The sequence below is a fragment of the Amblyomma americanum genome, chromosome 10 (assembly GCF_052857255.1).
Source record: "Amblyomma americanum isolate KBUSLIRL-KWMA chromosome 10, ASM5285725v1, whole genome shotgun sequence".
Taxonomy (NCBI): domain Eukaryota; kingdom Metazoa; phylum Arthropoda; class Arachnida; order Ixodida; family Ixodidae; genus Amblyomma; species Amblyomma americanum.
The window spans coordinates 109736805-109752327 of NC_135506.1; the positions used below are offsets into that span (position 1 = coordinate 109736805).

Below are 15523 nucleotides of genomic sequence, written 5' to 3' on the forward strand. Positions count from 1 at the left end.
CCGAGCATGTCCAGCTCCAGGGCAAGAACTGCCGTTCTGCTCAGTATTCTGTGCAGTACATAGGCAATAAGGTTTCTCTGGGCGTAGTAATACTGGAGCCAAGAATTATCGATGCTGTGTTGCGTTTCCCCACACTTTAGCAGCAGAAGAACCTTCTACATTTTCTTGCCAACTGGCGCATTTATAGTCAGTACATTCCCCATATAACGTCATTTGTCTTCCACTCACAAAGTTACTTAGAAAGGGCAAGGAATGGGTGTGGTCGCCAGACTGTGAGCACGCATTTGCATAACTGAACAACCTGGACTGACTGAAGAGCCGATATTGCACTTTTTTTATCCCAACAAGCCGTGCATTATGTACTGTAATGCATCATTTGAAGGTATTTAACCATGTTCAAGGGGCCAAATGACGGCGGCCAGGAAGATGCCGTTCACTACTACTCTCGCAAATGTCTGAAGCATGAAACTGTGTCTTACAGAACGAAAGTGTCTTGCTATTGTCGACCCAGTCGAACGGTGGCAGTGCCTTCATGGCAAGCCTTTCACTGTAATCTCAGGCCGTACTGTCATTCAACAGTTGAAAACGATCCAAAATCCTCACGGCCATTTATTCCTCATGGGCGCTGAAAGGCACTTAACAAAGGGTGCTGAACACCAGAAAGGCAGCAACAACACCAAACCAGACCTATTGTCCGGAATTCCAATGACCAAACTTCTCGAAATAGAAGAGCTTCAGAGTCACTGTGCTGACCACCTTCGAGAGAATACACAATGAAGAACGATATCCCCATCGTTACAAAGAAAGGGATACTAGAACTTTGTGTTTCCCGAGCGCTTCAACATTCTTGAGAGAGCTCATGAGAGTTTCGGACACACTAGCACAAGCAGGACGCTTATCATACTTACCCGCAAATACTACTGGTTTTTCATAAACAATGTTGTGCAGCTTTGCGCTCTATGACATTTTACAAAACTGCAGAGCAAAAACCAACGAGTATGTCTCTCTTGTGTCCCTAACTGTGGCTGAACAATTCGACCTTTTAAACCCGGATATAATCGGCGGCTTCGCTGCATACGGTTCACCCAATAAATTTATCCGCCTGGCCATCAACCACGCTACTTACTATGCCTGCGCGTTTGCTCACAAGAACGAATCAAGCGATTCCTAGGTTTCGTGATCGCCGAACACCTTTGCTGCTGGCAAGCCTCGGAACTACCTCCCAGATCAAAGCTGGATTTACAGCCGGCAGATTTAAAAAGTAGTTCGAAAACAAACAGATTCATCAGTTTTCTACATCATCACAGCACTCTCATTTCAAAGGCATAAAGAAACGAGCAAGACAAACCATAGTAACACGCCTCATAAGGAAAATTAGTGCTCAATTCTAGCACCAACAAACTTCTCCCCGAACTCGTCGAAGAATACAAGACCCCTTTCGAGACAACCCGGTGCACTACCTAACTTCTCATGTAGGGTATCGCTTCATACCATCCCCTGTTAAAGATCCATGAAACACTAGAGGACGCACGAAAGAAGCTGTGCAGGACAAGTTTTAGCACCAGAAGAACAAGACCACTTATGATAAGAAGTTTCTTCAACTAGAATTTCGAATTGGCGAGGCTATGTTTTATGAGACTCCATGGCACCCAAGCAAAGTTCAGCTGTGTTATGGAAGGACCTTGCTGTGTTCTACATAGTTTCCAACTTCAACTACGAGACTGCTTCAGCTTTGTAAAGCCCGTAATATTCTGCTTGTCAGGAAACCACAGCTTTATTTGGAACCAATGACAGCAAGCTCTTTCGGGGGAGAGAGAGTGGAGCGACGAAAAAACGGTGCAGCAGGAGGAAGAAGTGCTTGAATAAACATGGCGTACTAGTAGTAGTATGTGTGCGTGTGCTTGTGTGTGTGTGTGTGTGTGTGCGTGCGTGCGTGCGTGCGTGTGTGCGTGTGTGTGTGTGTGTGTGTGTGTGTGTGTGTGTGTGTGTGTGTGTGTGTGTGTGTGTGTGTGTGTGTGTGTGTGTGTGTGTGTGTGTGTGTGTGTGTGTGTGTGTGTGTGTGTGTGTGTGTGCGTGCGTGCGTGCGTGCGCGCGCACGCCAAACAGAAGTGAATGCTTTTTTTAGGGGGGGGGGTGTTAATTATCGAAGTAAAATTAGTAATGTGGTCTCTTTATGGCTAAAGATCACTCATATAAAGAGTTCCGTGGTGGTTTGCAGTTGTTTTATTTCTGATTTAGAGCACGCAATGAACGCGATTGCAACGGCGAGTCAACGAGCATAAAGTTCCCCTTACGCCAAGCCGCGCAAACCAGTACGGCCACCTTAGCTTTTTCCCTGCATTTGTAAAGTTTTTGGGGACTGAAGTGCAGGCACTACCCACTTTTTGACCTTAAGCATGAACTATCAAGATTCTTTTACTGCATAAGCATTGTAGTCCCACCACGCAAAAACGCCGGCGTGTGCCTCTACGTGGACACCGAGTGAATCATCCAGCGCCTGCAGCTAGCCTAGCGTGTAAGCGAAAGAGAAAACATGTTTTCGTCGGAGAAAACGCGAGCGCAGGGAAAGAACAGACAGCGAAAAGGCGGCACCGAGATCAAGCACACGTAATCAGCTGAACCAACTTGGTGCACCAAGTAAGGCGAAATATTCACAATGCAAAAAATTTCAAAGCATAGAAAAAAGTTTTAGAGAGCCAAAAAAGGCAGCCAAAATAAAGCAAAATTACTTGACGCAACTTTCTTACAACGACATGCTGCAATTGAGAGAAGCATCGAGTAAAAATCCAACGTCCTAAAAATGCACTCAGATTACTTATTTTGTCGTATCAGGCCATCTGGGCGTCTGTTAATTTTTTTTCTCCTTTACAGTGCGGAGCGCATCTGTCGGCGTGTTGTCGTGACCTGATAGAAAATACAAAAATTATGATAACTAATCAAACGTCTTGAGAGAGAGAGGTCTAATATTTAAGGTCAACAAAATAATACTGCTCCCGATCAATTAATTATTATTCCCGGCACTATTCCACGGCGAGCAGTTAGAGATGGGCATATTCATCTTCATATCAGCTGCCCCATGTAGCTCCGTCACTACTTTCCAGTTTTGCTCCTTTAATACAATGGAACGCCTTTGCTGTAAAGGCCTTTGAGGAGGGTCATGCGGCAGGGTCAAAAGTCCAGTCCAGTCCGGATCCAGATCCCTTGCTGCAGTAGTCCATAAACCTGTCGCATAGAAATTATGTGCTTGATCTGAAGCATTTGTGCTGCTTCCAGGGTTCCCGGCACAGGAGCCAATCAAACAATTGTAAAGGGTGGGCTAATTTCGCACTATGTCGATGTCAGCACCTGTATCCTTAGGTTAGCTACATCCTTTGAAGGACAGATACCTCTCCAGTATCCCTCCAAATAACCCTGTCCTGCTCCAGCAGCGGAGACTTTATCCCCGCCAACTTTCTAATCTCATTCGCCCCCTTGAGCCTCTGTTAACCACTGCTACGCTTTCCTTCTCTTCCGTGGAAATGCCGCTCACAAAACACCACGCTCACTAGTGCTGCCGACATGCGCAGCGTCGTTAGAGGGAACCGCTGCGACAGGGCGCGACGGCCCACTGTGCTCGAACCTAACATCGGATGGATTCCGGCGATGACTTCGGTGCTACCGTTGCAGGCATATCCTCTGTGCGGTTATCCGTGAGCGGCCGTCCACTGCCCAGCGCCCGCCTGGTGTCCATGATCATCCATCCGCAGGTGCGCAGCGATGACAGGCGCCTCACCAACCTTGGGGTGTTGTTCGGCCAGCTCCTCACCCATGACATATCGTCCGCAGCCCCGGCCCTTTTTGCTACGCTGCCGACCGATTACGGTGAGCTCTTTTATTGAGTTTTCAGTAATGACAGTGCGGCTGCCTAACGCTTCAAGGGGTGGGAGAATATTATAACTTTTGTAATAGCAAATCAGGTATTCTGTTTCAGCGAATCGAATTCGTTCTCGAAATATTGAATACCTTTAGAATAAATGGCTCGAATATTTAATGGGGTACGACGCCGCAGCTCATTCCGACGAATTTTTCTGAACCAAGGCCCACTCTAATACCGCACGACACACTTCTCCGTTAGGTTTGTGCGGACAGTTAATTCAGTGCCTTGACGAATTCCATTCGTGTGGCCGCATTTATAATCCTCATACTTATGCTGTTCAACATAGAAAATGGCAGCGCAAAGGCAAGGAGCACGACCTAGAAAAGCATACGTCACAGGAAAAGCTCTTCCGTGGTAAATGGCCAACTAGCCAAATCTAAAATATTCAACAATAGTGTTCAAGTTTTTTGGGTGACATGGTTTAGTGCATGCAAAGCGCTGGAAAGCCAGGCGCCCCAAAGCCGAAAATAAAACGTGCGGATATTACACGCAAGTTGCTATTAGTGCCAATAACATTTCACACTCGGAGAGCACAATACCATGTAGAACTCTATTATTTTTTTTTGTTTTTCACAATCATTAAGTGACCTCAAACAAGCTGCTCTTCATTAGACCCAAGCTTTTCTAGAAATTTGGAAAGCAAGGAGCTCCTTGGAACTGTTTTAAGAGCCTTCTCTTGTTCTCACTTTAAGACACAGTACATGATGCGGCTATGTATAGCGCTCGTCACATCCATTTATGCTCTTCCGTTGTCCATGTTCCTTGTGCGCTGATACCATTCAAAATAAATACTGCCGTACAGCTGTCCCAACTTTATGTTCTAGGAACAGGCTGCAAGCGATTACAATAATTCTACAAAGAGAGAAGTGCCCTCATATGAGGTCTGTAAACGTGAGAAGCTTAAAAAAGTTTTCCTCTACAGCGAGTAGCTGTTATAGACCTCTTCCCCCGGATTTACGTCATGCGGTTCGTCGGTCGTCAGAGCAGTCACGAGTGACGTGATCATACCCCAGTCACGCGGCCTTTACATCATCACCCCAGGCACCTATATATATATATATATATATATATATATATATTGTCCCGCATGGATGATGAGGGAGGTAGAATCAGAAGAAACAGCGGCGGGCTTCTGCGAACGTCTTGACCACAGTTCCAGGTCGCTGTTACTTTCACTTCCTCTTTTTGAGGAGACTTTTTTCTTTGAGTTTAAAAGGTAATTTGTTTCGGTTCCGAGGAACCAAATTATAATTACTACAGAGAGAGAGAAAGACAAATGGAAAGGCAGTGAGGTTAACTAGGCAGAGCCCGGTATGCTGCCCTACACGTGGGGAGGGGACGGAGGGAGAGATAGAAAGGGGAGGGAACAAAGGGAGATGATTGCATTTCCACATGTCCGTTGGCCATTACTTGCAGGGTACACAGGGCACACACTGATAGTTCAGAACCTTGCACTCATTCCTGAGTCCTTCAATAAATTGAAAAGTGCCTTCAAATACAATTACCACAAATTACCAAAAAAGGCTCCTTCTGGAATCCTGGCACATCCAAACCACCCCGGACAACATCAACCGCACAAAAGGAAGCCTGCCCCCAGTATATGCCCAAGGACTTCGCTGTTCAACTCAACGAAAAAAAGTCGTCATTTACCGCCTCCCCGCGGTGCGACAACGTGACTAACAGCCTTAACCCCCTTCCTCCCCCTCCCTCATGCCTTTCGCATCACAGCTTTCGTTCCTTTGACCCCCTCCTCCTCTTCATACATAAAGACACTAGCTACGGCCCTCAGTCACCCCTGATGAAGGAGCCGAGTCGCCTTGGAAACGTTGGGTTAAAATTAATGTTTTTGGCTGGAGATTTGCAGTTCATTATAAGTCTTCAAACCCAACCAGACAGGCAAACCTGTCAAAATGTTTAGTTTTCGACGAGCAATACTGCAACGCGTTGTAGTGAATTTTGCACGACAGACGCGGTACCTTCTGAGCAGCAGCCCTTCGCTGCCGTTCGCAAAACTCCTCGTGACCAGAGTGAAAGCCTGATACACTTCGCGGGCCAGCCATAGCGAGCACCGACATTAGCTGCCGGCTGAATTATTCGTGTCAAGCCACAAGTTTCACCACCAAAATGCCCGCACATTGCTGGACAGGAACCGCATTCCTCAGGGTCTGGGTTAACAGTGACTGCGAAAATCATAATCAGATAAACGGCAGGAGTATGCGTATTGCTCTTGCATACTTCTGACTTTAATTTATCCACTCCAACAGATGTTTAAAGATTAATTCTATCTGTAATGGTCAAGATTCCACGCTCAGTAACGAAGGGATCGAGGCTATCATTGCAAGCCGGCCAGCAAGGGACGCGGGAGTCCTGGAACGAGGACCCAGCCAAGAGATCTCTGCAAGATTTCTTAGCGCACATAAAGTTTACTCTCCCTCTCTAACTGTGTAAATAGGAAAACGTGCGAGATAAAGTATGTCAGCACATGCGGCTTGCTTCATGAAGCGCGCTATAAGTTATACCAATGGGTGAGGAGGAGGAGGAAGAGGAGGAGGAGGAGGAGAGAGAGACATTACTGAAACAGGAGAGGTTTGCCTGGCTATTGACCTGGTATGCTACTCGAGGTGAGGGGCAGAAAAGAGAAAAAGATTAGAACAAAGGAGGGTGAAAAAGAGAGTAAAAGGGAAAAAAAAGGGTGTTTGGTGAAACCAAGCGCACTCGCGCACTTACACACACACACACACACACACACACACACACACACACACACACACACACACACACACACACACACACACACACACACACACACACACACACACACACACACACACACACACACACACACACACACACACACACACACACACACACACACACACACATGATTCTCAAAGAATGTCCACCAAACCAGTGTCTCTAAGTAACACCAAAAAGGTTTTTGTCCCACGCGTACCCGATCCCGCATCCTTCCAGGGTCCAAGATCATGCTCCAGGTGTACGGGGGCGTCCTGTCGGAGTCCTAACGCACTTGAAAGTGACTTGCGATTATTATTGTTGAGCTAGCAGCGGCCGATCAAGTGTGGAAGATTCTCGGGTGCACCACATGTGGGGCACAGAGGGCTACTTGATGCACCAATTTTATGTAGATATTATTTAGTGAAGGCAACAACCAGGGGAATTCGGTGGGAGAAATTAACGATCACGCATATCTAAATTGCGTGGCATGCGGAAATCGCAAGTGAGTTCGACACAAAGAAGGGGTCTGTATTTGACGCTGCAGATCCCACCACAAAGAGCGTTGTGTCTACCAGGACTTTGTAGCTAGAAGTCTCGCGCCGTGCCTGTGAGAAAATGGTCTAGGTAGGAGCAATGAGGTGCCGCCATGCGCCGACATCGCTGCACCATTTATTTATTTATTTATTTATTATTTATTGATACTGCAATCAAGGAGTTGGAATCTTAGCAGGGTGGGGATACAAACTAGGCAGTTTAACAAAACAGGCAAAGGTAAACAAAAATAACAGTGCAAGTTGAAGCTCTTCTGCACCATTGCGAATACAACAATTAAACATATACAACAGAACAGTGAAATAGCAAATGCAATAAAACTAGGTGATATGTTGCGAGAACAATGTCAGTGACGGCTTTAGCACTTCATTGTTAGTGAGGTTGTTCCAATCGGAAATAGTTCGTGGAAGGAATAAGTATTTCAAGCAGTTATTTCGAACGCGAAAAGCAGTTAAAGTTAGCTGGGGTCGTTGTCGCGTCGCATATCCGGATGAAAAAACAGGCAAATCGATGAGTTCTGTTCTGTAGTGTCTTTTGATTAATTGATACATAAATTTAAGTCGTGCACAACGATTTCGCTCAGTTATTGTCGGAAGGCCAGCTTGGATTAAAAGATGTGTTACTGATATCTAGCGTGCCGCCCTCTTTCGAACCTTCTCTATTTTATTCATGTTAGTTTAAGTAAATGGGTCCCAAATGATAGCAGCATAATCTAAGGTAGGCAGAACAATACATTTGTAAGCAAGTAGGCGAACAGATGGTGTAGACAACTGCAATGCCCGTCTGTGCGTGATCGTTGTGTGCAAGGCCACAGTGGACCGGTATCCACTGCAGCACAGCACGGTGACGTAGCTCGCCGGCCGCGGAGTGAAATGCGTTCATGTCATCGACGATCGGCGCCTGAAGGCAGATGACTATTGATTTTAGAGTAGCATGAGGGTCACTGAAAATAACCCACGGTGTTGGCGGTTGTTGTACAATGTAAGCAAATGCTGCTCGCAGAGCAACCAGCTCGGCAACAGTAGTCGATGTGCGGGGACTGAGTGCCGCCGAAATTGAGATGCGCGTCGACGGCACACAGATGCCAATCGCTGATGAGACCGTGATGATATTGATGTACTTGATGCACTGGAAAGGTCGTTTTCTACATTTCAAGTTATGTGTGGGTCAAATGAATATTCAATTGAGGACCTGTGGTGTTCATTTAAATGCCTTGTCTCAGAATGTGTGCAAAAGTTTGTTCCGGTGAAGCGAAAAGTGCTGCGGAAACGCAATCCCCGGGTAACAAAAGAAATCGTGCGGCTAGAACGTAAGCTAAAAAAGGCAAGAAAACAACACAAACTACGCCCCACTATTTCCACTTGTAACAGGTTGCTTGGCTTCCGTGTATAATTAGCATGAAAAACTAAAAAACGCAAAAGATCATTTTCAAAAAATAACGCTAAAAAACTTTCGGGAGAAGTCCTGGCAGCACTTGTCGCCGAAAACGAAAGTTGCACCCAAACTGTGTAACGGTGATACTTTTATCGCTGACAATGCAAATATCGCAGATGCGCTCAACCAGTACTTCTACTCGGTGTTTACGCATGATGACGGTATCAGCCCACACTTTCCAGTTTATGAACACATTCTGCCAATTGGTGACGTCACGATTACTCAGGAAGGGGTGTTATCACTTTTACTCAATCTAGACACCAAAAAATCGCCTGGAGCTGATGGAATTCCGAACGCATTTCTTTTCCGCTACGCCGAGTGGTGTTCAAGATACCTGACTTTAATATTCAAAAGTCATTATCAAGCGCGGAACTCCCAACCGAATGGAAGTACGCAAAGATCGTTCCCATACCAAAAACAGAAAATCCGTCCCTCCTCATGTCATACAGGTCAATTTCTTTACCTTGCACATGTGCTAAATTGCTCGAATACATAATATTCAAACACATATCTGTCTTTCTGAATGACGAAGCATTAATTGATACCAGACAACATGTGTTTAGGCGAGGGTTTTCCACCGCAACTCAGCTCATCGAAACAGTTCATGATTTAGCAGCAGCTTTAGATAAGCAAAGCCGAGTTGACATAATTTTCCTCGATTTCAAGAAAGCATTTGACCGCGTCTCTCACTCCAAATTACTGCTGAAACTAAGGCCCATACTAAAGAACAACACCTTAATTAACTGGATTCAAGAATACCTCTCTTTACGGAAGCAATGTGTTCAAGTCAATGATGCAGCTTCTTCCGCAAACGTTCACTCAGGCATTCCACAAGGCTCCGTTTTAGGTCCGCTATTCTTTCTGATTTTCATAAATGATATTGTCAGTGACATAAGCGTCAAGATCAGGCTTTTTGCAGACGACTGCGTCCTGTATCATTAAATACGTAATACGAATGACCAGGCAGTTTTAAACACCTCCCTATCTAAAATACAAACTTGGTGCTCGAATTGGCAGATGACTATTAATCTTAAAAACACCGTGGCAATGTCCGTTACACGCAAAAAGAACCCCTTAGCATTTGCTTATAACATTAACAACCAGTGCTTATCTGTCGTTTCCAGCTACAAATACTTAGGAGTTATTATTTATCAGATCTTAGGTGGAATGAACATGTAACACACAACTACAATAGAGCTATGAAGAAACTTGGATTTTGAAGGCGTACGTTAGGGAACGCTTCACCTGAAATTAAGATTTTAGCCTACAAAACATTTATGTGACCCGTCCTAAATATGCCGCGTTTGTCTGGGATCCACGTACACAATCTAATATTACCAAACTTGAGAAAGTTCAAAGAAAATCAGCTAGGTTCATGTTTAACTCATACAGCTGGCGCACGTAACCATCATTACTTCTAGAAGCTGCAGAACTGGAAAGTCTCACGTTGAGACGTTACCGGGATAGGATGAAATTTTTCTTTTTACTCTATCATAACCAGTTGGGAATAGACAAAAGTGTATACATTCTGCCAGCTATCCGCCGCTCTACGCGCTCATATCACACCAAAAAAGTCCTAGATTTTTCGTGCAAAACTAACGCATTTAAAAATTCCTTCTTTCCGCGCACTATTTGCGATTGGAATGCGCTATCCGCCAACACGGTTGACTGCCCAACGGTTTCGTCATTCCTCTGTGCACTTGGGCATAAATCCTGAGGGATATGTGCCTCCCCCCCCCCCCCAAAAAAAAAATGAGTCATGTTGTAAATAGTATCTTGTGTGTTTGTTTTTGTTCTGATTTATTACTCAATGTCCTGTATCTTGTTTGCTGATTTTGATGTTTTTGAATTTGTTGATTTATGTTGTCTACTCCTGCCCAAGGCCTGGTAAAAAGGCTGGCAGTACCTGTAAAATAAAAAAATAAGAATAAATGTTGCAAATCTGTCAGTGTAGGTGTGACGGTGCGCACTGTAGCATCCATAAATGTGTTCAAGAGCAAAATATTTACGTGCAGGACCGGGGGTGTTTGTTTTTCTTCGATGCCAGGAACTGTTGTCTTGATTTTTCATGCCGTGTACCTCCAAGGTGGGGAGGAGGTTGTGGCAGCGCGCTGGAAGTGTGATGGGAGAAGGTGGGAAACTTCCTCCATGCAGTACGCTGCGTGTCGTAGGTTAGGTTCACGAGCCAGGAACCGCACCTGGGTGCGAAGCAGCTCCTGGGTTTGCTGTACTGATACATATAGACGTCTGCTCTCTGCTAGAATTCTCACTGTGGAAGTGTTCTTGGGAAGGCCGAGGCTGATTCTCAAGTTCTTAGCTTGCACAGCTTCAAGGAGTTTGATATTTTTTGTGAGATACCATGATGAGCTAGGAGACTATCGTAGAAGGCCTTCACAGAGCGCACCACACAGCCGCAGTAATGAAGGTATAGAGCAGTCTTTTTTGCTGGTGGAGTGCATACGAAAAATAGAGTCGTAAGAGCATAGCTTGAGTTTAACCGTTGTACATGTGGGGGCCATGACAGTGACCTGTCAAATGTCCCCCTTAGGAATTCACGGCTTGTGACATAGGGTATTGGGGTACCAGCATTCTTCAGTACGTATCGCGAAACATCGCGCCTCGAAAATACAATTGCTGTGCTTTTATCTTTTATCTGGCGACATGCCGAGACCGCGCTTACTTAAAAATGATTCGATGCAGCCTATTTCCTTCTGTAGTCGGACATGCACAATGCGCCTGTTGCGTCCGGAGCACCATATACAGATGTCATCGGCGAAAAGGGAGATTTCAACTGTAGGAGGCAAGCATTTTTTCAAGCATACAAGTGAGATATTGAAAAGGGTGGGAGTAAAATCGCCCCTGAGGTACTCTGGGAGACATTTTATGCAGAGCTGTGTCACCTTCACTTCTTGACATGAAAATCGATCTTTTGGGCAGATAGTCACACAGCCAGTTATACATCCGTCACCAATGCTAATTAACACGGCAATGGTCATAGACCGCTCTACTTTGCTACGTTTTAGACAATTGCTAAGGGCAATAGCGTTGTCAATACTGCTGTGTCCTTTTCGGAAACCAGACATGACCGGAGGGTAAATTCTCCTGTTCTTCAGGTAGCAGGTAAGGCGGGAGTGTACATTTTCTCCTTCTGTTTCCCGACGAAGCTTAGCAGCGCAATAGGATGGTAGGTGTTCAAGTCAATTGATCGTTTTCCATGCTTCAGTATAGGTATCACGCGTACTCTTCCAACTCGTTTCAAGGCAGCCGGTCTCGCAGGTGGTTTTATAAATTGCGAGCAGCTGAACCTTGGCCTTACTTCTCAGATGAGAAATTGCAGTGTAGCTTACACCGTCCGGTCCTGGGAGCGATCTTTTATTGGTAGCAGCCAAAGCCGCATGCAGTTCTTCCATACTGAACTGTTCGTGAATGAGGGTAGTGTTAGGTGAAGTGGTAAAGCTTTGGAGAGGCAAAGGCATCGATATGGCCATTAATCGAGACGTGATCTTAGAAAAAGCGTCCGCTGCGTCGAGACAAGAAATATTCCCATTTACAGCTACGCCTAGGAAGGGATTTAGTGGGGCGGACCGACTACTGAGGCTGCGTACAATGTTCCGTACCTTAGAAGGAAGGTTTTCTGGGGTCAAGCTTCGCACAAAATGATCGCCATACCAGTCTTGCCAGCTTGTCCAAATCACGTTGAGCATGTTTCTGTGTGCGCGTATCAAAGCTGATGTCTTCTCTGTAATTCGCTCTGCGTGATCGCCTCTCTGCTCTGTGGCGAATTACTCGAAGTCGCGCATATTCAGCACTTTGAGAGCACTTTTCGTAGAGTTGTAACCTTAGTGCTGGATGTTTCAGCACGTGCTACAGCATCAATGGAGCTTTCATAATCGAGGTTTGAGAGCTTCAGTTTTTCAACTCTGTCAGCGAAAACTTCCCAATTCGTAAAGCGTACCATACGCCATTGTGAACTTAAAAAAGTACCACCAACCTCTATGTATGTAGGTTGATGATCGCTGTCGTGAGATTCTATGTTAACACTCTAGGTAGTTGAAGAAGACAGATGCGCAGAAATCATCTAAATGTCAAGAGAACTGGATCTTGTACCTTGATAAAATGTTGCCTGGCCGTTGTTGAGTAAAGTGAAATTGTTGCACTGTGCGAAATCAAATAACTGTCGTCCTCTGGCTGTTGATCTGATCCCTCCCTAAGCAGGATGGTGTGCGGACACTACTGAACGCCTCTTGCAAATAACAAGCATAGCTGGAGTTGCAGTTTAAGCCTACGGGCCCTGTACGAGCAACTGCGGCGTGGGTGTCTCCCGCTATGATGTACGGTTTAGGGGAAGATCCAGGGGACAGCCTTTATAACACCCACGCCGCAGTTGCTCGTACGGTACCCGTGCGCTTAAACTGCAACTCCAGATATGCTTGTCATTGGCAAGAGGCGTTCAGTAGAGTGCACTTTACTGGTGTCAACTGCCAAAGTTTAGGCGCTCATTCGGACGAACTTGGATGACGCCGTCTGGAGCCACAGACTGTAATCGTTCCCTCAATTTCACCGGATTTAAGCGGGTAATACGGTGCGCGGAATCAAGTGGCTTGATGACAACCGTGAGGTTGCGCTTAGGTGTTTGAGGTACGTTAGGAGTGTCTGCACTCATAAGTGACCGCATTGAGCTGCGGCGGCGCTTTCAAGGCACATGAAAAAATCTATCAGACCCTTCACCGGACTTCGCAGTAGTGTCCATGTAGATGACAGTAGAAGAATCTGACGAATCAGGAAAATCCCTGACCTGAAGTTACGGGCAGGTCACGGCTTGAGTTGGAAGCATCAGGGGTGCGTTGTCCATGATGATCTAGAAATGGTAGTCTTGATGCAGCTGGAGCAGAAGAGTGACTACAGGGCACCAGGTTTGAGGCAGCAGCCGGGCTTGCGCAGCAGGTATGACCTGTTGAGTTAGGTCTGGAGCAATGCGAGGTGAACAGTCAGGTGTTGAGCCAGGGTGCGACACTGGCCGACCCGCACCCACCACAGGAATCATGCCAGAATATAGAAGTGCAGGTTATCTGAACACAAATGTTCAGCACTGATGAGAAATCCTGCACAAATAGTGGCAGAGACGAGCGGGTACTGCCCGACAGCTGTTGTTGTTACCCTCACACAAGCTCAACAGCCTTCTGACTTGTTGTTGTTGTTAGCCTATCAAAAGATGGCACATACCCACACGGGGGGACCGGCCAAGAATCGGGTGGCTATTCACCTTAACGCAGTTAATAAAAAGGAAAAGCACGTGGGAGCGCAACACCGGTGAATTCTTCCTCATGACCAGAAAAGGGATGAGAGTTTTCATTTCAAAATTATAAGAATAATTATATTGTGCGGGAAAAAAATAATTATGAATAAGTCAAAATGTTATAATTGATAGAAAAGAAAACTTTGGAACACTTAGCAAGGCAGTCGGTGAGATTCTATCAGGAAATTTAGAACTTCGCTACAAACTGATCTGTGGCTGAACCCAAATGTCGGGCGCCAAATGATAGCAAGAGCGGGCTGCTCACACTAAGGCCAAGATGCTGCAAGGGCTCCTCCAGCAACCTTTTTCTCAGAGAGTTGAATCGGCGACAATACAGCCAAAAATGTTCTATAGATTCCGGCTCACGGCAAAATGCACAAAGGGGAGAGAGCGCCAAACCCGACTTGTGTAAATAGAAATTTAAAGGGGGGATGCGGCAGCGCAGCCTCGTCAGTGATACTTCAAGCTGCCAAGAGCAACAAATTTTCGTGTTCCAATAATATTTAATCTGCTCATAATCCGCCGATGTTAAAAGAGTTGTGTCTTGCGTGCTTAAAAACGCACGTCGCCAAAATCTAGATGCTGTAATATAGGCTGTAGCAGGGATGATTGGCAACACGTGGCCACTGAGAGAAGCCTTTGCGAGATTGTCAGCAATCTCATTTACTGTCACACTGCTGTGACCGCGAACCCATACTAAATGAGCAAGGCTCAAATGCGGAGGAAGTAGGGATAAGAAAGTTGTTAAAATGGGACCGTCAACATGTGCAGCGAGGGACGAACACAAAGATAAATAATCAGTAATTACTGCAACTGCTGTAATAGAGGAGTCTAGCTTGCGTAGAGCAAGTACAACTGCTAGAAACTCTGCTTGAAAAATAGGGGTGAAATCTGGAAGGCGCAGTGAAAAGGACCAGTCTAAATGCCAGCAAAATATTCCCACATCTGGTTTTTCATTGCATTGCGATGCATCAGTGGCTATTGCTATATCTGTAGGTAGGGTCCTCAGATGGGATCTTCTGGTAGTCCATTTAGAATACTCGGTGGCAAAAGTGTTGCATTTTTTGGGAATATATCATCGAAAACAATGTAGATAGTGGGCCCATTGCGAAGCACAGGAAGGATATCATAAATGTTTACATCTAAATGCTGAAGTAATCTTTGCACAAACACTACCTGAGGGGAATTGAAAAGAGACCAGGGGGCACCAAAAAAGGAGGTCGGCTGACAATAGAAAATGCTTTGGGAACGGTGGAAATGGTATTCATAGATTCTGAGGTAAGTTTGCACAGTTAATAATTGAAGTCGTGATAAGACAGGCGGAATGCGGGCTTCAAGGTACAACACATTGGTAGCCACAAATTTTGGAAGGCCGAGGCACATGCGAAGTGCTTCCCTCTATAAAAGGACGAGAGGACGAAGTTTATATGTAGCCGAGCCTAAAAACAACACTGATCCAAATTCTAAAATGGCCTGACATACATTATGTAGATCAATAATAGCGCATATCTGCGCATGCCGTACCGGTGATGACATAATCTCCGTAACATGCCCACGGCACGAGCCCTTTTCTACGCGACATGGTCAAT

General features: G+C 45.7%; 1 protein-coding gene across 1 annotated transcript in view; it reads left to right on the plus strand.

Moving 5' to 3' along the window:
- The first annotated feature begins 3629 nt into the window (after positions 1–3629).
- LOC144108624 (chorion peroxidase-like) overlaps positions 3630–15523 on the plus strand; it is a 57555-nt gene continuing 45661 nt past the window's right edge. The window contains exon 1 of the mRNA XM_077641813.1: positions 3630–3861. Within this exon, the coding sequence (XP_077497939.1) occupies positions 3630–3861 (232 nt within the window). The remainder of the gene's footprint in view (positions 3862–15523) is intronic.